Source organism: Rhinolophus sinicus, linkage group LG14 (genome assembly GCF_036562045.2).
Source record: "Rhinolophus sinicus isolate RSC01 linkage group LG14, ASM3656204v1, whole genome shotgun sequence".
Taxonomy (NCBI): Eukaryota; Metazoa; Chordata; class Mammalia; order Chiroptera; family Rhinolophidae; genus Rhinolophus; species Rhinolophus sinicus.
In genome coordinates, this window is record NC_133763.1 from 7,367,328 (window position 1) to 7,390,497 (window position 23,170).

General features: G+C 33.8%; 1 protein-coding gene across 4 annotated transcripts in view; it reads right to left on the reverse strand.

The window, feature by feature from the left end:
* Nucleotides 1-23,170, reverse strand: part of HNF4G (hepatocyte nuclear factor 4 gamma) — a 94,968-nt gene that overhangs the window by 14,328 nt on the left and 57,470 nt on the right. For 3 of the 4 annotated variants that reach the window (XM_074318748.1, XM_074318745.1, XM_074318747.1), the window contains 3 exons: nucleotides 6,718-6,892; nucleotides 2,944-3,038; nucleotides 159-265 (listed from right to left, as the gene is read on the reverse strand). In XM_074318748.1, the coding sequence (XP_074174849.1) occupies nucleotides 159-265; nucleotides 2,944-3,038; nucleotides 6,718-6,863 (348 nt within the window). In that variant the 5' untranslated portion in view covers nucleotides 6,864-6,892. Of the gene's footprint in view, nucleotides 1-158; nucleotides 266-2,943; nucleotides 3,039-6,717; nucleotides 6,893-9,842; nucleotides 10,029-23,170 lie in introns of all 4 variants that reach the window. The other variant, XM_074318746.1, reaches the window with a different exon arrangement.

A 23,170-nucleotide genomic window follows, 5' to 3' on the forward strand; every position in this document is an offset into this window, starting at 1 on the left:
TAAGTCTACAGTCCAACTAATATTTTTCAAAGTGAAGCTCAAATTACACGTACACACATTCGAGAGTTTTACTTTGAAAATATTAGATTATGTTAGCATTCCACCTAAATAGACACTTGATTCTCTTAGGCAGGCAGGAGGCTGGGGGTGGCAGGTACCTGGCGAGACCGATGCTCCGCCTGAGCCAGTGTGTTAATGGAAGGTATGTTGCTGCCGTCAAATGTGCTTCTTCTGGTGCTTATTCTATCGCGCTCATTTTGCACAGCTAGGGGATAAAAAGGCACAGTTTTAATTGGTCGGTTCCCTTCCATAGATATCAAGATACACACTTTGGATCCAAAAAAAATGAGTATAAAAAGTGAGAAGGGATATGTCTCAAAAACCCAGGATCGGGAGGAGGAGTATGACTGAAGACATTTATCATTCTCTAGCACTTTTAAAAGTAGAAAGAGCCAGGCTTGTCGCTTGAGCTCATAAAATCTTGCCGTTTGGGACTTGGTGATGGCATACATGTTAGAAAGTGTTGGGTCAGCCAGTTCAGCCATGCTGTATTTTAATAAGATGGTTTTCCAGTCTCTTCAAGTTAATAAATCCGTAAGATAACTAGAGGGAGAGTATCGCTTCTGAGATTGACCAGGTCAAAGATAAGAGTGTATTCACTGTCAGAAGATGTGAGTCATAGATTCTTGGAACTTCCATTTTCTTTTCCTTCTAAAACACTAGCAAAAATGGGAAGTTAATTTATTTTAGTTATGGAGATTTTAACATTGCAATCTGATGAAACAATGTCTTGGGAAAGTACAACATTAATAAAGCAAGAGTTGCAGTAGGTAGGAAGTGTCTCCTGAGAAGCCTGATGTTTGATTATCAGCATTTGGGAAAGGCGAAGAAATCTCACAGATGATATAAAAGGCTTCTAAGGGAACTACAACTACTTGTTTCAGAAAGAAAAGAAAGAATACCGTGTCTCCCCAAATTCCTGATTAAAAACTAAGTATTAAATATAAGGAAGACTGAAGGGGCGGGGTATTAACCTATGTTTGTCACACAAAGAATAATATAAATCAGATGTTAAAGTTGGATTTCAAAACTTAGAAGATAAAATTATCTGTTTCCCAAAAATAATGAAAACAAGGCTTATGGCACCTAAATTAATTAACTTAAGGCCGTACTCTGTTCTGCTGGAAAGCTAAATCATTAAACTATCAGATTTTTTTTAATGCATTTATTCTTTTATTTAAAAAATTCACTAATTTCTATGCCAAAATCGACAATATGCCCCAAAGTTATTATTAACTATCAATTCATTAATTTGGAAGAGAAAATACTGAACTTTTTGACTTTAAGAGTGAGTGTAGTCTTTAAGTTGGAGTGAATCATTAATATTTTATTTTAAAATTATATTTACTGGTAGCTTGCTCTACTCCTCTTTTTTTTTTTTTTTTTACAGAAATTGTCATTGATTTTCAGCCTAAACTGATGAAATATATTTGTGGAGATAAAAAATTAAAATGTAAGCCATGCTTTTATGAATTTAATTTACATGATCAATCTTTAGAAAAATGATAAAAGATATTGTGAACATTTGTAACCTTCTTGCTGTCATAGGTTTTGACATAAAGCTATGCTTATATACGTTTCCATCTTAAACTAACCGTGACATTATGCTATTATTGTAAATAAGAAATACATCACTACTCTTAAACCCAAAAATTACTTCCTACTCTATTTAGAAAAACTAATGTACTATTGTATGAATAGTAGAAGATATATTTTCACTATTTTTGAAAACAATTTTTTATTTCCCAAACTGTAAAACTCTTAAAGGAAATATAGGGTGGTGATGTGCTTGTATTTTTGTAGGAGTAAAGCTGAAGCTCAATTAGAAATGGATGAAGGTGATTAACAAATTACGCAATTAATCCCATAAACTACCCAATATGTCATTGCAAATAAGTGATTTTAAAATAGGAAAGGTGCTTCTCCTCTAATTTTGTGAACTTTCATTTGCCTTCTTTTTTGAGGCTAGCAACCTGAATGAAACTAATGGAATTTTTGTCTGTTAAAAATACTGAGTGACAAAGAAAAAAACTAGCTGTGTCCAAGAAAGGTTTGAAACATCTTACATTTCTGTAGTGTAGTGATTTAACTTAATTTTTGCATAGCTTGTGAAACAGTTCTGAAAAGTATCTCTTTGTATATGACAGACATAAGCATGTGGCAAAAGTGATAAGTGTAAGTCTCGTCGTGGCTATTCTTGTAGTGTCAAGCATGTAAACGTGTTCAGCACATTTGTTTCTAAGTTAAGCATATTCAGAATGTAGGGTAACATAATCAGATTACTTATTATGTTGAAAATGAAAGTCAAGTAGCTAGTCTATGTCTCTGTCCCTTAACAGAATATAAGCTCCCTAAGAGGATTAGTCTAGTACATTAACTACTGAAAACTGAGCACCCAGAACTGTGTTTGGAGAGTCATAGTGCTCAATGAATATTTGTTAAATAAATAAATGAAAGCATGAAATGTCAATGTTCTGTTAATGTTTATCAAATAAACAAAGATAGTAAATTGTTATTGACAATAAAAATGTGTTTCAAAATACATTCACAACTTCAACCTGTTAATAGATTCTGCCATTTATCGTTTGAACAGGATATTGGAATGTCATTTAGACAACAATTTTGTTGCCAGGTATAACATAGTAGTGGAAAGAATGGTGTCTAGATTCAAACAATCATGAGATAAAGACTGGTTGCACTGCTTACGAGCTGGGTGTCAGTGTCTTTGAGTACATTTTTAAGCTCAAAAAACCATAGATGCTTCATTGAGAAAAATTGAGGAAAATCAGAACTCATGTGAAAATGTTTTGATCAAATGAGAATGTGTATATAAGATTTTTAATCAGTAATGTTAAGTATCACTATTGTGTTATATGTTATTACCTTCTTTTTTCATTCCTGCTCTAAAACACTTTCTTAATCGACAATATCTACATTGATTCCTTTTATCCTTGTCAACAACACATTGCCGACTGAACCTATAACATAAAAAGAATAAAAGATGTATTAGTTTGCAGAAAGTTATTTATGAAATAAAGCAAATAAAGAGACAAATCGACTTTAAATAAGTATGGCCAAATTTGGCCCAATAGAAAGAACGTATAAGAACAATTATGACTATTCCAGTCTTACAATCAGCTTGTACGTGGAAATACCAGCCTCACCTCTCATGCAGTCTTTATAATGAAATAAAACTGAATGATATCTCACTTTTGGCCAGTGAGCAGGGTCATTTCTTTCATGAGTCATGAAAGCCAAACCTAGTTTTAAAATCTTTGGCACATAAATTTTAACTGTATCAGAACTCCATGTTTCTGTAGTTCCATGCTTTTCTCATTCTAAATATTCTTTGATTAATTTTAAATGTCCCTCATATCCAATTAAAGTTTAATGCCAAACTACATAGTGAGAGGAAGCTGAGAACAGCATTGAGTGTACAGTCTCTGATCAATTAGATACCACCTCAAACCAACTGAAACGGCTATAATCAGAAAAAAACAACACAAAAAAACCAGACAATAACAAGTATTGATAGGATGCAGAAAAACTGGAACTGTCACACATTACTGGTTGTAATACACAATGCTGCAGCTGCTTAGGAAAAAAGTTGGGCAGTTTTGTAAAAAGTTAAACATAGCATTACCATCTGAGCCAGCAATTCCGCTCCCAGGTATGTACCCAAGATAAATGAAAACATAAGTTCACACAAATACTTGTACACAAATGTCCAGAGCAGCATTAGGTGTGGACAACCCAAATGTCTATTAGCTGATGAATAAACAAACAGTGGTACACCCACATGATGGATATTATTTTGGGGCAATTAGCAAGACTGGACTACTGATACATGCTACAACATGGATGAACCTTGAAAACACTATTCCAAGTGAAAGAAGTCAGACACAAAAGGCTGCATATTGTATAATTTAATTTATATCAAATCTCCAGAAGAGGCAGATCTATAGAAACAAAATGTTGCCTCACACTGGTAGGGAGGATACCTGCTAAAGGATAACAGGTTTCTTGATAGGGTGGTGAAAATATTCTAAATTGATCATAGTTATGGTTGCACAATACTGTGGACATACTAAAAAACTGAATTGTACACGTAAAGAAAAAGAGTACAGTCTCTGGAATTAGATCTGAGCTTGATTCCTAGGTCCACCATTCACTCTCCATAGAACTCAAGAATGCTTTTTAACACCCCCAGTTAATTTACAATTGTACCATAGGGAGGACCTACCGTAAAAGGTTGTTATGTTAATGTACTTCAAAGACTTTGGGGCAAATGTTAATCATATAGTAAGCAATAACATTTCTTCACAACTCTGGTCTAAAATTACCTATATGTATTGATGTATCCCTGTTTACTTGTAGTTGATTATTAATGATGAGAATAAAAGAAAATATTTTGTGATCTCTAAAAGAAGATATTTCTTCAAAAAATACGGGTGGCCATGTAAAATTGAATGAAGATATAACCTGTGATAAATGAACTGAGCTAGAAGAGAGATATACTTTCAGGATGAGGAAAAAAGCATTGTTCATTCGGGAATGCATGGCTGAGGTGACTCAGGAGAGGGGACCAAATCAATAAAAACAACAGGAGGGCACACCCTGTTAACATTAAATTAATGCAAAACTGGAATAAACATATTATTAAGCAACTACGGGTCTAAGATCCAGGAGCAGGGGTTAAACAGAGGAATATAACCTACCTCCTCCATTCAAGGAAACTACCATTTAATAGAGTACACATATGGGTTTACAAATAGCCATAATAAATGACATAATGTCAGAAGTAGTGAGACAGTAATTTCAAGTGCTTTGGGAGGGAAAGCCCAACTTCAGTGTGATGGAACAATTAGCATGGACATGGCATTGGTAAATCTAAAGAAATGGATAACTGTGAGACCAGGAACACTTGATCTTAAGAAACCTTAATGCCCCTGAACTTGCATCACTATAGCAACTATTTTCCAAATGGAACATCATAACATTTGCTTAATAGCAAAATATGTAAAGAAGGCAAAGGTGGCAGCAGTACTCATGCTGGGAAGGTTCGAGTTCAACTGTACACGCTGTTGGAATATTCTTTAAACTTCCAAAAGTTGCTATGGGAACACTCTTTTCCCTCTTTTCCCAGACAGGAAGTGGGGAATCTTGATTTCACAACGCTTTGTGCTGATATGCTATGATTCTTAAACCTTTTTTTGGATTTAGTTGTTCGGATCAGCATTTTTCATATATATGTATTTCACTTTTTACAGAACACATGGGTCAAGGGTTGTTTACATATTACTTTGTATATATTTTAGTTGATAATTTTGGAAATCTACTTGGTCCACTTTTTACCTTTAGAGTTTTGACATATACAGAGGGTGACAACAAAAATGTATACACATTTTCAGAAAGGAAAAAAACTGTATTAAAATTGTAATAATATATACCAATAACAAAAGATGACTACAAATCATATTTGACTTCTGCAATTACAAGAGGTGCTCAAAGTGGTTACCATCAGCATAATTTTAATACAGATTTTTCTTTTCTTAAAATGTGCATACATTTTTTGGGCACCCTCTGTATAAATGCAAGACCCATCTAAATATTATTTTGAATTTGCCAAATAGGTTTCAAAATGAATGATTTACATTTTTTTGACCTACTAAGCTGCCCAGTAAAAATTATTAGAGAACACTAGTTATATATTTGAGGAGTTATATATTAACTTTTTCATACTCCTAGAAATCAAATGACATCATATTGTGAAAGAATTAACTTCTTTCCAAATATCCAACTTTTTCCTAAAACAACATAACATTGATAGAAAAAACACAGATATTTTTCTCTTATAATCAGTCATTAGTAATAGCCCGTATTGAGCATAGATATAATCTGCATTTGAGAACTTTCATTCTGAACACTCAGTGTGGAAATATCTAACCCTAAATTGTGCTATAGTGTTGACTAGATAATTTTAAAAAATACAAAAGAACATCCTACTAGAAATAAGTTAAATAAGTATTACATAAAACATTAAATTCAAAGGCAAAAGAATTGTGGCACGCAAATACATATAAAATTTCAGGAATGAAAATTTACTTTCATTCATTAACAGGAACAAGCTACCAAAATCATCAACACTTTTGTTTGAAAAGGCTCAGGATGTAATGATGCTAAAAAAAAAAAATCAATATGCAGAAAAATATATACATTGTGAAGCCATTTAAATACAGATTTAAATATGTCTATTGGTATATGAACACGCGGTAAAACAATAAAGAAACACAAGGAAAAGACTGTGAATTTCAGATAGTAGTTGCCTCTAGGAAAGAGGGGAGAAAGAAAGAGACAAGGGAGGTGTCCAGTAGGCTCCAACTATATTGGTCTAAGTTGGGGTGGTAAGAATGTGGATTTTTTTATATACATTTTATAAGTCTGAATGTCTCATAAAAAAAAAAAAAAGAAAGAAGAACCACCTGTGTGAATGCACCCTGCATACACACCCACACATCCTCACTCTTACTGTAGCTCGCAGATTGTGTGCTTAGAGTTACAGAAACACAGAGGCTCTGAATTTCATTCTCTGACTTCTGGCACGCCAGTTTGAAACACCTCTCAAGAGAACTTTCCCAAGAGGAGCGTTTCAGGTACCTGCAGGAATAGACGTGACTCTTGCGGATACTGCGCCGGAAGAAGCCCTTGCAGCCATCACAGCTGGAGGCTCCGTAGTGTTTTCCCGTCGCTCTGTCCCCACAGATAGCACACAGACAGTTGAGACCGTTGTCTGTGGTATTCATACTTGTTGTCTCTGGGGCAGCACTATCTCCTAAAGTTAAGGGAAAAAAAAAAAAAGAAGAAGAAGGAAGAATAGAGTTTGAGTTACTACTGAATCTTTCTAGTTGAAATCGCCCTATTCAATATTCATAGGCTTGAGATAGTCCATTCCTTGACTTCTTGGAGGCTCCATGCCACTGCTCTCCTTTTAAACCCCAGCTGCTTCTGCCAGTCTCCATTCCAATCCCCCCTCTCCTATTTCTGATGATTAAACTTTGGGACACTGTAGGGCTCCATCCTCCAACTATACTCTTTCCCAAGAGAAGCTCATCCAGTCCCACAGCAGTAAATAGTAACTGTAGGATGAAAATCCCCCAATTTTATCTGTAGCTCTGATGGCTCCCACGGGTATCAATCTGAAATGCCCAAACACATATCTAACGACTTCGCTTTGAAGTTTCATAGGAATTGCAAATTCATGCACAAAAACAGAACTCTGATTTTTCCCCTAGAACGTTTTTCCTTCAGTCTTCCTTACATCAGTCAGTGGTACCATCTACTTCTGAGGGCCAGTAACCTGCAAACATTCACTAAATACATCCCATCGCTCATAAGCAACTCAACAGTGAACATATTTTAAATACATATCGAATCCGTAACTTTTCACCCTTTCACTGTGACCACCTTTGTCTAACTGCCCATCTTTCCATTGGATCATTCCAGTAGCCTCATACCTAATCTCTCTCCTTTTACCCTCGATCTCCTATAGTTTATTATCCCAAAGCCCCCAAAGTGCTCCTAGTATAAGAAAGTCACATCTATCAGCCTTCTGCATCCAACCCGTAGGTGCAGATCCGTCTTACCTTGGCCACTGAAGCTGTGCATGATAAATGCCCCCTCTCACCTCTCTGATCCCATTACCTGGCTCCGTTTTTCACCCTGTTCATTATTCTCCAGCAATCTTGTTCCCCACCCGCCCTTAAAATTTGTTCCCATCTCAGAATCTCAAGAAATTCTTCCGGAATTTCTTCCAGCTGGCTCTCTAGCTTCTGTTCAAATCTCACATTTTCTGTGAGACGTTCTCTGAACACACTTCTAAAAGAGTCACTTCCATCTGCCCTACAAATAGAACCTAGAACCCTGCTTACATTTTTTTTAAATAACTGCTTCATTGTCTAAAATTATATTCTGTATCGGTCTGCTCATTTATCCCTCTATGTCCATGAATGCAAACTTCATGACATCAGAGAATTTATTTGTCTCATTCATCCCTCTCTGCCTTCTCGCTCTTAGAACTATGCCTGGCATAAAGTGGGCATCTAATACATAGTTTTGAAGGAAGAGGCTTAAAAGAATCCACAAAAATATTTTAACTTCAATATTCTTAAATGAGTTAATGCAATTGATTATGTCTTTAAAAATCTGTATGTACTCAAAAGACATTGAATATATAAGGTAATGTATTTTAAAATTTTAATTGATCACAAATTGTCTAATATAAACATAGTAACAATTCATTATTTTATCTTCAATATAACAAAAACTAAAATTAAAGGTTGCCATGTCTCAATTACTTTCTGTGACAGCACATGTATTTTACTTACTAATACTTCTGAGTAGACAAATATTATCATGTATAATTTCATAAGGTAAAATAAAACTTAATGAGAATATGTTTAAGGTTAACCATGTGACATAAAATTTAAAGCTGGGGATTTCTCTTTTGGTACATAAACAAAATAGATATTAGAAATACAGTAGTTACAAGTGCTAAGTATTGACTGCATTCTGGGAGATTACAAGGAAATAGGGAAAAAATTGAATTCTTGCTTTAAGTTAACGTCATGCTTATATATTATTAACAACATTATTACAAGAAAACAAGTTAAACATCACTTTGGAAAGTCAGCTGCTTTAGTGAATATTTATGATAAGCCTGTCCCTACTATTGAATAATCTACAGTCTCTAAGATAATCATGATTCTATTGAGACAAATATTCTATGAAATATCTCTAATCAAACCTAAATATAAAGAATCAAGAGTGACTTGCTATAATTTGCACTATTGGTTGATTTTTAACTGTCTTTGTGGTCAATTTCAGAATTCATCTTCTGACAATTAAAAACAAATCATCCCATTAATAATATAGCAGAGTAGAACATTAAGATATTCTGTGTACAAGATACATTTTCAAGCCTGAATTAAACACACACACACACACACACACACACACACACACACACACACACAATCCTCCAATGTATACATAATTAGTAGATTTTAGGAGTTCTCTCAACTACAACTAATCTTGGGCGATATTTTCACCTAAAGAAGAAATTTAAAGTCAATAGTAAACCGTGTTATATAAAGACATGAACCCTAAACAATTCATGTCTTATTCAAAGTTAAAATGTTACAGTAGATAAATACCAAGAGCTTTGTGAGGCTAAACATTAGCTTGTCAAGTGGGGTTATAATATAAACCTTTTATTTCCTTTCATATTTGTGTTCAGTGGAAAAACTTGATCGTAATTTTTAATGCAGTTTCTCATCAGCAGTAATTGAAAGTCAAAATAATTGAAAGGAGGAGGCAACCAGTAAAACTCTCCAGTGTTCTATGAAAACTTCGTTCCATACGTCATTTTAAATACTGCATAGAAAACATACTTTATAGTCATTCTGCCGATATCACTTATTACCATGATTTAGAGTAAATAAAATAAGTGCTGAAACTATTCTTTTTACCTAACTGGCCCATGACAGAATTCTGAGGTTACTTTATTAGACGTAACGAGGCTTTTTCTATCTCTAACATAAAATAGGTAGAGCATGATTAATTCAAATTTTGTGACAAAGTACAAAAGCTCAGATTTGTGGCCTTAAAAAGCAAGCCCTGAATTTTCCAGCAATGAAACACGGGGCTACCACCTAGAAAGCTCAGTTTTTCTTCTCCCAATAAACTTAATTTATATATATATTTACAAGCAGATGAGAACTCACCATTTGAATTATATAGAATCTGCATAGTTTCAAACTCCAAAGTTGTATACGTTGGGTCCAAAACTTCACTGTAATTTGCCATATCCATGTCCAGGACCGGTTCCGATACCCTCATCATTGATTGAGAAACACACATACAAGTGCCAGCACAGGCCCAGCGTGTGTGATGGCTGTTGGGCTTTCAAGCTGTGAGTGATAACCCAAAGTTAACTGTAACTGAGTGACTTATGTGCTGCAGTGGGAGGAGCTACAAAACTGGAACGCCTTCAGCAGGCCATATTCTGCTGCTTCTTATGCTTTTATGGCATGCGAAAGCAATTCCTTATGATAATATTGGAATGCTTCGTGGTAACACCTTATCTGAAATGCTTAGTGGACTAACGTGATTTCCTATATCAATTGCCAGGAGACAATAAATGATGTCATTTAGAGGCTTAAAAATAGAAAAGAGAATCTCTCAGGTTTTAAACTGTAATTATTACTTGATTTAGCCCATGTAAGCCACTGAAATCACACACCACATGTTCTGAAAGATGGGACTTTACAGTTATAAATTTGATAAGTCAAGACTGTAAGGTAACACTTAACACTTAACATAAGCCCTTCACAATTTCAAGGTGTTTTTTTTTTTTTTTTTTCCACCTGTATAATAAAGCTAACTTTGTTTATGTTGGAATGAAACAAATTTGTAATTTGAAATGACAGGGATTTATGACATATTCCAGTCACAGCCTGGGCATAACCTAATAAGGTCTTTAACATATTATCTTTAACTATCAATTTATGAGCCTGTGTCCCTTGCATATGTGCAAACTTCCCAAGGGCAGAAGTATAATTGATAGTCTCCTGTAGGCATTCAATAAATAATTGTGACATGAATAAAGTTTCATTTCTTTTGACTCCTGATGCTTTCTTACATTCTAGGCATGAACCTGAAATAAAATGATCCCTAACGTGTGGATCTACACCATCCCATCATCACCTTTCTAATACCTAACATCCATACAGCACATGGTATCTTCTACGTGCACATGTAACAAAGAGCATTGAGAACATAATACTCAATGGTTATATTTTACTTCTGAGAATATGCTTATTGATTTTATCTTCCAAGAAAGAACTCCACTCACATTTACATTATAATGTCAATTTCATTTTCCACATTTGTTAAAGATTGGTACAAAGAAATATTTCTTATTCCATTTCTTAAAACCATAAAAATGTATTATAGAAATTATTTTATTTTTCATCTGGCCAGGCAGGTCTCTTAAAACAAACTCAAAACCACGTGAAGAATGGAGAAGAAATTAGCAGAGTCAAGTGAGTAGTCAGACTCACTCAATGAGTGACCCCTGGAACCCCTACCATTGCCCTCACATTCTGTAGCACTCGTAATTGTGACGATAGTACTTGGGGGATAAATTTTAGGGACTGATTTTTCTTTAGTGAAGGCTAATTAGAATCTGACTAAGGGAGATGCTGGGCACAGAGATAGTGCAGAAAGGCAGATTTCATCACGCTACTCAAAATGGCATGATTTAAAAGATAAACTTTTTTATTTCAGGAATTTTCTATTTAGTATTTTTGGACCATGTCTAACTGAAACCGTGGAAAGCAAAACCAGGGATTGGGGAGTGGGGGGCTATTTATTAGCTCAGGAGAACAGCAGTGTCACAGTTTTATTGTTCTACTCCCATCCCTTGCATGGGGGTGGCATTCTATGGGGTTAGGGCATCCTACTCGAAGGTGGAAGGGGCTAGATTCGTCTCAGCACACATCCAAATGTTGCCACCAGCAATTAATCAGAGCTGGCTTTCAAGATGAAACCTGTTTCCCATCCATGATACTGTCAATTATTTTCTTCATTTTATAGAGTAAAAGCTTGAGAATTTCCAGAAGATATAGCAGATCCAAATAGCAGGCCAATCTCCTCAAGTGGGCAGTTTGTCTTTCTAATGATACTTGCTGTGGAAGCACACAGGGAAGGCAGTCAGCCTCAGCCTAGTAAATGGAAGATTCTCTTTAGCTTTTTTTAATATTTTTTTCTCAAAGAAATTGCAAAGTAGAGTAGAAGTCCTCTTTTCTTAAATTCTAGGATTGATAATTTACTGAACTGGTTAAGTAAATAAAATAAAATAGAGAAACAAATATAGCATATTCATACTTAATAGTGTATGTGACATAAATATGTATAATTGTTACTGTTTTATTGGATAACAAAGACCTTTTTTGAATAAGAATCCACTGCTTGAGATTATTAATTTTTAAAAATAAATCCCATACACTGCCTTTGATTTCTCATAAGTTTTTAATGGAGAACAAAGTAAAAGCTCTCTGTAAAGCCACCTGAATGTAGAAGCCTACTAGAATTGTATACTTTTTTCAAAATATTTTATATATTTTAATGAACTTGCTTTTATCGACTTCCAAAGTATTTCCCTTGGTTTTTATCGGGGGGAAAAAATATCTTTTAACACTCATATTTCATCGGATTATGCAATGTTTAACTCAATTATGACATGAATGAACACCAACAAATGACAGGAACAGGAGAGGTAACAAATACAAGTGACCCTTGATAACTATGTAAAGTTGGTGAGAGGATCAGGGGACATGGCAGCACTATTCACAACCGCGAAGATGGAAACAATATAAATGTCCATCAATGGATGAATGAACAAGAAAATGCGGTATACAATGGAATACTATGCAGCCTTAAAAAGGAGTGAACTGCTGAAACATACCTGGGTGTGGATGAACCTTAAAAACATTATGCAAAGGAAACTAAGCCAGTCACAGGCAGTCAGAACTGCATTAAGTCTGCTAACACGAAAACTCTACAGTAGTCAAACGCATGAATTCACAGAGGAATAATGGTTTCCAGGCTCCAGGGGGAGGGAGAAATGGGGAGTTACTAATCAAAGGGTAGAAAATTTCAGTTAAGCAAGATGACTATGCTCTCTAGAGACTTGCTGTATGACATAGTACCAGTCAACAAGAATGTATTGGACACTTAAAAATTTGTTAAAAGGGCAGATCTCATATAAAATGCTCTTACTAAAATAAAATACAAAATAAATAAAATAAAATGAAATAGAAAGATTTATGAAGAACCAAACTACATCATGGGAAATGTAATCTGAGAAATGTAAAATAAAACAATTAATACTCCTAAAAAAAAATGGTGACTGCTACTGAAGGAAGTTAGTCTACCCTGGAAACTAATTAGTATGTTCCACAAAGGAAGTTGAGAGCCTGAATTAAACCGGGGACATGGCTAAGTGGAGAGTGTTAGCTTCTCATGTATTGATTTTAACATGAGATAACTGTATTCATAAATTAATTTATATTCCTCCTTAGGACCAAACACTGCTCCCTACCTTTAAAATTAATCAAGCTAAATTCGGGATATTTTTATCATATTTGCTTAAAGAGGAGGAGGAGGAGAAAGATAAGAAAGAAAGAAAGACAAAAAGAAAATGTCACAGAGAAACAATTTTAGTCATGGTTACTTTTGAATTTTTCATTATGCATCATAACACAAGCAAGTGTGACACTCTAGTATTTTTGCTGTTTTCCATTCAATAGTGATTGTGGAATTTTCATAAGTAAATTTGATTTTTGGAAACAAGTTCATGGTACAATAATTGAACAAAATAAAATTATACAATTTAATTGCATAAATCTTAGATACACGAAATAGTGAAGGTACTTTTTAATATATTTTTCACATTAAAATTTAGTTATTTTAAGGAAAGGAACAGAGGGATACTACTCAGGAGGTTTTCATTATTACTTCATCAGGTACTTCTTATGAGTAAATTCATTAAGGCAACATTAGACCAGAAAATTAAGTACTTACAAGAAAAACTATATTAATTTTTTAGGTGATATAGAACCAATTATCCTTAAATAAATGCAACCTAATATTACTACACCCTACATTCAACATAAATTTATGAGTACTTTCAAGTTTACCTCTAAAGGTTTAATTGGGAAAAACATCAAATATCCATGCTAATTATTAAGACAGTCATTTAAAATAATAAGTAGCAAAAATATCCTAAAGTGAAATACATAAACTTAATCTATGTCCAGAAATATAAAAATACAGAGGGTGCCAACAAAAAATGTAAACATATTTTAAGAAAGGACAAAACTGTTTTAAAATTACACTGATGGTAACCACTTTGAGCACCTCTTGTAATTGCAGAAGTCAAACGTGACTTGTATTCATCTTTTGTTATCGGTATATATTGAGTATTATAATTTTAATACAGCTTTTCCTTTCTTAAAATGTGTGTGTATTTTTTTTGGCACCCCTCTGTATATGATAAATTCTACTGAAAATCTCTTGTAATAGAGGTCACTTTGCAGTATCTGTTCTGTAAGCTTAGCAAAATATTACTGTTCTTAGTGTGATCTTGTGGTTTGCAGGCTAAGATGGACTTTCTTAGTGCTCGTCACATCAAATACCCCAGAAAGACAGTATTATTTACAGATAAAAGGTTGATTTTAAATAGCACAGCTAACGTTCCTGAAAAAATGTTTCTCTCAGAGCAATGGTTCTCTAAACTGGTAAGTGAAATATGATATTTAAATTCCTTTAGAGCAACACAACAAAAGATGAAAACAACAGTGTTTTTTAAAAAACAACTCATTCACTACTGACTATTCTAGATAATAGCAGAAACATTTCTATCTTATCTGCAAGACTATTAAGTCTGTTAAATTGTTCTATACTTTATATTTGATTTAATCATTCCTACATAGCGTGATTTAAAATAGAAAACAGGCTAATAAAAATCAAGGTTATTTTCATAAAAGATTTTTCATGAAAATAATTTAGAATGTTAATATCAATATTAAAACATTTTATTTTAAAGTGATAGTTAATAAAGTTTGTTCTGTAAACTTATCCCTTGGAGATTACTTTTCATTACCCAAAATATATGTACTAATCCCAAAAGCAAATTAGTAGTGTCTCTGGTTTCCATATTTCACTTTTTCGAGTATGAAGATTACACACAAAGTTACACTAGAAGTTAGATGAAGAAAAATGACAATCCAAATCTACCTAGTGTATTTATCAGTGTAAACAGGAAACCAGTAAGTGGAGAACTCTATGCAATAACATGGTTTATTAATTCAAAGCAAAACCACCTTTCATTTCTTAAAAAAAAACCCCGAAAACACCTCAATTAAAAAAACAAAACAAAACATTATTTCCTTGCTGCCACTGCCTGAATCTAACCATTATTCTTCTTTTGAAATAGAAATCTTGTCTTTCCTCCATTCTACTTTTGATGAGGGAAAATAAGCATATTAAAAAATTCAGACAAACAAATATAGGCATTTTAACCTTCAAAGCATATTGCTATCACTGACACGCAAAGAAGGAAGTTTGAAATTGGCTGTAATAATGGGATTCTATTTTCTAAGAGCTTCACGGGTCCTTTCTTAAAGTCCAAGTTATATATCATTTTTAGATAAACAAAAACAATTTTTCCTTGTCTTTTTTTTTTCCCCTCCTTCGATCGAGCCGATTGGTCATGTAGTGACTAGCAAAACCATATAACTCATCCTGTCATTTAAACAAAAGTGATTCCAAAATACGAAAAGATGTCCATTATTATTTTTGAAACATACTTCTATCCTAGAATTGCTGAAAATTTTTTAAATTTAAACTGAATGTCCAGAGATTTTGTTTACATATTTTTATAATTCTCCCTAATTGACTATAATCATTCTATAGCTTATTGTTCATTCCTATCTTTTTTCCTCCGTGACTATAGTTCATGAAAACAATTTTGTATTCTTATTTTAGATCCATCTTTAATCTGATCGATGTAAACAACTCATATCATTACTAAAAAATGCTGTTTTATAGTAAAATCTACATAAATTGGAGAGAGATACACAGCATCTTATGAAAGAGCTGAATTAGTTCAGAAATATGTTACTATTCTTTACAATATTTATGATTTACCTCAACTATTCATATTTTTATTTCCTCACTAAGACATCAGATTATTGCAAAAACTAGATATACAAATAAATGTAAAACTCAAAACTAAAGAAGGGTGGAAACTGTACTATAATTCAATCAGTGGCTCTCAGGATAGACAAAAGGTGGACTGCACAGCGGAGACCTAAATATAACCAAGAAAATACTCTGAAGAAAAGCTTAGAGGTGATACGAGAAATCTGCATTTATTAAATTCACCCCCAAGGTCAGTTGCCTTGTGATTTCAAACAGACTCTCCTTTTCAGAAGATAAGGAGCCGATTAGCACTAAATTATTAACAGGAATATAGATATACTGGTAGGGAAAAGAAAAAAAAAAAGCTGGATATAGGAAACATGTTAGGATTTGACAGTCACCATTTCTGCATTTCCTTTTACAATGGCTATTATCATTGTTGCCACTGCACACTCAGCAAGGTTAGAATATTTCAGATTGCGGTGGCATTCTGATACCAAAGTTGCTGCATTATGCAAAATGACGGGAAGGAAATTATCAGGTTGGGCCAGTAGCTATTTCAAATAGGTTCTGAAGAGGGATAATTTTTTAATAAAAATAGGGGCAGTTTTACTCTGCTGAGTCCATAGTTAGATTCGAACATTTTGAACAAATGTATTATAGTGACGGTTTAAACTTTAGCATCTAGGAGCCAAATACACACACACTCATACATACATATATTCATAAAAGTTACTATTTCTTCATTTCAAAGATGTAGTAATAGTAATATACAGTCATACACTCAAGAACTGTTCAACATCCCTCTTTAAAACTTTCTTATATACAGAGGGAGAATACATATAAATGTGATATTTGGTTTAGTCAAAACTAAATAATATTTGCATTTCCATTTAATAAAGTTAGGTATATGATGACCTCAATTGAAATGTTAAATATTTCACCTCCTCTTAGGTAAATTTTTATTTGAAAAAGCAATGTTGATTAGTTTTTCAAATATACCACAATAAAGTGCTTCTTTTGGAAAATATAAGACAAAATGAGAATGATATTAACAGCAAACAAATGTTAATTTAATTTGAACTAAACATCATAGATAAGGTTGTGGCTTTTGGCAATGTGTTAAATTTCAAAACTAAAGTAACACAAGCTATCATCCCTCTCCAGTATTTTGGAATTGCTTAATGTCTAACTTACTCATTAGGCCAGCAATCCACAAATTCAGCTGCACATTAGAATTATCTGGGGGACTTTTAAAGACCCCGGGGCCCAAGTTGCATCAGATACCAAATAAATTAGAATGTCTGGGGGTGAGAGTCAGGTATCATTGTCTTAAAAACCTTAAAGCAACAAACAAACAAGACACAGAAACGAAAACTTATAGACATAGATAACAGTCTAGTAGTTACCAGAGGGTAAACGGGGAGGGGGGTGGTAGAAGTGGGTAAACAGGGTCAAATATAGACCCTGTGATAGAAGGAGAACTGACTCTGGGTGTGAACACACAATGCGATATACAGATGATGTATTACAGAATTCTATACTTGAAACCTATATAATTTTATTAACCAATGTTACCCCAATACATTTAATTTTAAAACTCTTTATGTGATTCCAGTGTGAAGCCAAGTCTGGAGACCACTGCTTTAAGCTGTAAGTTACGAAGTCAAAGACCTTATACTCTCTATTCATTATTATCTCTCTAGGGCCTAGAATATTGCTTGCCTCATGGTCAACACTCCACAAATACTTATTGAATGGGTGAATAAAACACACACGTGAATACTTAAGTTTGACAGAATATAGCATTTATATTGAGCACGTAAGTACACTTTGTGTGTCAAACACTTTCCTAGTAGCAAAGTATTTCTACAAGAACAAGTAGAGAAAACCCTGCCCTCATGAAACTTACAATCTAATAATAATAGTAATAATAATAATTTATATTTTTCTAAAGAGATGGATAATTGAACCACTGTCTTTCCACTGAATGCACAAAGCTGGACTGAGAAAGATAATGTGTCTTATATATATTTAGACCTTGAAACAGCAAACTTACTGGTTTGTAGGTAGATAAAAAGAGATATAAACCCTCATACTCTCTGATTCCTCAATGCCTGTCTTAATTTACATTATTATTTTTTCTTAGGTATTTCAGTGGGAAGTTGCTGCAAACACTGAATTAGCAAATACTGAACCATTTGTCCTCAGGGGAAATACATAGTTAGGTGCCTGTGAGCCCCTGGGCCCAACATTTTCATCAACCAATGAATTCATAACCTGTTTAAAGACCCCTTGTTTAATATACACATTGTTGATTCATTAACGTCGAACCCACAGCCAACAGCACAACGCATACCTTGGGAAGCTGATGTAACATGAATATTTTCTGCCTTCTTGCACTTAAGAATACTGGACAGTACTTCAGTACTGCAGTTGGGGGTTGATTTAAACAGCAAAATCACTAACAAAAAGCACAAAAATGAGGAAAACATGGCTCTAAATATGTTGTGAAAGGACACGTGTCTACAAGGGGAAACAAGAAGACAGAGTGTTGCCCTGTTTGACCTCAGTGGGAACTCTCTCATTGAGCAACTAGAACTTTTCACCACCCGGCAGGTCCATGAACGACTGCAAATCACCTGAGTATTGATTTTGGGGTTAGAAGTAAACTTGAGTAGGTGAGCAAATTCACAACCACGCATACCAGCAGAGCATGAGGACGCACTGTAGATATGAACACATTGCATTAATGTACATTGTGTACATTACATACGTGTCATGTGCATTACTATTCAATTTTGATATGCAATAAAAAGAAAGGTGCTCATTGGCTGTGTAACATTAACTGTATTTTGAGACAAAGGACACTTCCTGAGAATTCAGGGCCTTTTGCAGTCTTTCAAATATATATATATACTTTTTAATTCCCTATTTTAGTTTGTTAAGGCACCACCAACTTTTTAAAAAAACTATGTGAGTATATTTTTGTGACTAGTATTTGGGTTTTAAATATAAAGAAAAAGTGATATATATTAATAAATCCATTGCCTTTGAGGTTTGTCCATATTTGTTGAACCATCCTCCAAATGTTTACAAGTCATTTTATTTGACACAGGAAACCAAACAATAACTTTTCAGTTCCAGGCCCCTAAAAGTAAAAACCCTATTTATAAATCTTCAATTAAAAAACAAAAGAAAACAAAAAATCTTCAGCGAGTAATTTCACTGTGATATTGGGTTATGGTATTTAATGGGATGTCTGTTCAGGCAAGCACTGTTACACTCACATAATTAGGACAATTTAATTTTTCAATGATAAACATGTATTATGATAGAAGATATCATGTTCTTCCCACTGTTCTCCCTTGTATGGTTATAAAACGAAATGAAATGAAATGAAATAAAATGAAATAAAAAAACAAAATAAAATAATGGAGGAGAAGAGAGGAGAGGAGAGAAAAGGAAAAGAAAAAGAACAAACAACTTAGGTTAGATATATGGACTTCTGAAAAGCTTAAGGAAGCCATCAATACAAACATTTAAATAAATTCGATATTTATTTGTACCAAAATGCTAGGGGTAAAAAATTGTTTTGCTTAAGTGTCAAGAGCATCTCAAAATAATTTTTACAGTATTACTACTATATCTGAAAATGAGTAAAAGTTAATACCAAGCAGAAAGAACTACACAGTAAAACTATACGCTAGCTGATTTATTTTCCATAGAGCTGAAGCTTACACAATTTTGAGAGGCCTCTTGAAGAGGAATGAATTACTAGAAACACATTGCCAAGGCCCCACCTGGGGCGGAGAAGGGGCTCACACAACTGATATGCCATGAACTTTAAGTTTCATGAGCTTTAAGTGAAATCTGCCTTTGACTCACCAAATACAATAACTGTTTTGATTTAAAATGATATCATCCTGGTTCTTCCTTTACCTGTGTGGCAACTCCCTTTTTTAACTCTTCCTCACCCATCTCATAAATGTTCATTCTTTAACTTGCTGATTTTCTTTTTTTTCCCTTTGGAATCTCATGTGTTTAAAATTACCATCACTATTTAGAAACACAACTCCAATTTTTTATTATTACGGTGATTACTCCACTGCAAAATTTAATTTTGTATTCCCAGTTTTGATTAATCCTTTTCCCCCTAGAATGCTTTTCTGTCACATCAAGTAAAACTTTTCTGCAGTAATGTAAGTGGGGACCAAAAAATTCAATCTCATTACTGTGAGGTTAATAAAATGACCCAGGTGAGCCTACAGAACTAGTTGGCTTAAAGATGAATTTCTGGGTTTTATACATAAAGTGAAACTCAGTTACCCACAGCAAACCAAAAAGCTTTCTTTCTGATTTCCCTAAATTTACCTTGGTATAATTATTCTTCTAGGGGAAGGAAATATGTATATATATATATGAATCATATATGTGAATCAGCATGGCTTTGTTAAATTAATAAAAGTAGATTGGACATGATATAATTGTTAAGAATATATCCATATTCTTACCTATTCATTTTATCCCTACCTATTCATTCCCACCATTTTCCTAATTCAAGATGAAATCACTTCCTGTGTGGGCTATTGCAACAGCCTCAGAAGGTTTTCACTTCCTCCTTCCTCATCCCCATCCATCTCATCGTGTGTACTCTACTCAGCATACAGGCTACTGTTCCTAAAATACTTATTTTCTAATGCTATCATTCTGATAAAGAAGTTTAATGACTCCAACTACAGAAAATGCATGTAGCATGTGGACATAAATACATAAGGTAGGTTTTCAAAACTACTCATGGCACAAAATGATCAAAAATGTCTCAAGACAACCATTTTAATCAGAGAGATTAATCTTGTAATTTCTTGAGTCTTTGCTCCCACTGGGGAAGGTGAGGTTGGGCATGTAAGTATAGCATGTTTTAAATTGTTGACTTAAGTTTCCTTTTACTGTGTCTTCCAAATTCACAGCAGTTCTTTCCAGAGTGATAATCTTACCTACTTATTCGTATTCTTATAGTACCTCATTTTTTATGGTGTATTTACCATGCGTACACTACGTACACCATACATTTCTATTTACTAACTATAGTAATACAAAGATAACCCATGTGAAATGTGTGTCCACCATTGGTCTTTAAAAGTACTCAGATCTCCGTGTTCAAATTCTAATCTGTGGATACATGGGAGTGTATAGTTATGAAACTTTATCAAGCTATACTCTTATGTGTACTTTTCTTTATCTATATTATACTTCAATAAAGAGTCTAAAAAATTAATCTGCTGTAAGATTATACTTAAGGAAGTATCACTATTTCTAGCGATTCAAAGTAGCCCCTATAAATTGTCTTCTATTAAATGTTTTCATTATATACACACATCAGTACACTAAGACTATTCTTAGAGAAGTGACAGTTATTGATATTTCTATGAAAAATAGAGAAGAGCAAACGCGCAGAATTTTTTTTTCTGGTCAGTTATAATAAATGTAAGTGTTAATGAAATGTCTTGGTAACCTTTTTACTAAATTTAATAACTCTCTTCGGCATTATGGATTTTGGTGAATTTTTAAAAAAATTCATTGAATCTCTTTACTTAAAAAAAGGTTCAATAGTTCACTACTTACATCTGTGTGCTTACGTACCACGATGCACATACCAGCTCCCTCATACATTCAACGTATTCAAAGAAATAACCACATTCATACATCTCCATTTCTTCAGTTCTCATTCATCAGTGGGGGCCAAAAGTTTGGGACCATCAGTTTATTACATATCTAGCAGTAGCATCCATGTGCTTTGTTTGTATAATTGAGAAAGAAGAAAATAAAAGAAATGATTTGAATTTTTTCTGCAAGAAACCATTGCAACAATGGGATTCATGGGCTGCTCCGAGAGCCTATCAGATAATGATAGAAATATAGTGTTAAAATTCCTTGATTCTAGAGGCTGACCTGGCATCTGGGAAAAGCCTGAGGGAGCAGGAATTGATCATTCTGTGGATTCATGGAGACTGCTATTCCTTTCCGTCAATTACAGAGAGCTGGGATTCAAAACAGTTCTTTCTCCTTCCAAAAGCTTTGCGTTGGCGTTTATGCCATCTGTTTTGCGGTATGCTTCAATTCACTTTCTCTAGCTATTTAAAGACAAGTAACCAAACTCCAGTGAAAGCATTTCCATTCTGTGAGCATGGCATAATTCCAGCTTAATATGAACTTACATGAAATATCATTCTTTGAATGTCACTTCACCAAAGTTAGGTGGCATATTAGGAAAATCACCCACCGATAGCAGTGGTTCTCAACGAGGGGTGATTTTGCCTCCCCGGGGGACATTTGAAAATGTCTGGAGACATTTTGGGTTGTAACAACAGAGAGAGAAGGCTGCTAACTGGTACCTAGTGGGTACAGGCCAGGGATACTGCAAACATTTCACAATGACAGAGCCATCACTAAATAGGAAGTCACCTAAGTCAGATGTCAATACTGCAGAGGGTGACCTATAGTAGGTTAGGGTTAGGGTTAGGGTTAGGGTTAGGGTTAGGGTGTACAGCAAACCTAGGTCACGCATCATCGTTTAAAATTCAACATCTTTTAAATGAGCATCAACAGTGATAATGTGTTTAAGTGTTTTGAAAATTATAAGGATCATCTTTGATAATATGCTTGAGCCTTTTGGAAATGATACAGAAGTGTTGAATCATTGTGTATTTAAACATGTATTTATTTAAGTTATTATAGAATAAATGTTCATATAAATATAGTCTGCTGGACTTTAAGCTATGTCGATACAACATCTTATAACCCCAGTATCTCCCCAGGCAGGCAGTAACAGGCACATACAATTTTGTTTAATTAATAAATTAATACAGCAACGTAACAATTGTAATCCCTGGGAAGAATCTTTTATATAGAAGTTTAACAAATAGAGCTATTTTTTTTTAACTGAAAAGAGCTTTATAAGCCTCCAAATTTAATTTTAATAATTAAGTATTGGCAAGGGAGACATTTGAGTAGAACAGCATAATATGTAGAGTGAACTTCAACTTTACAACAGATATACAACAGACATTTTAAAAGACAATATTCATCAAAAAGATAATGACTATTTTTTAATATCATTAAAAATATACTCTTCAAATTTTCTGTTTGTCTCCTCAACTGGACTTTCAGCCCTATAGTCACTTCTACTCAGTTCTTTTTAGGATCTTTACTGTTTTAGCTGTAAGTTCTTATCCTGTTAAGTTTGGCAATCTCATCTTTTCTCATGGTTGCAATTATGCATCTATAAATAAAATTCATACATATATACTATACATATATAATATATAATTATATATATTTATAT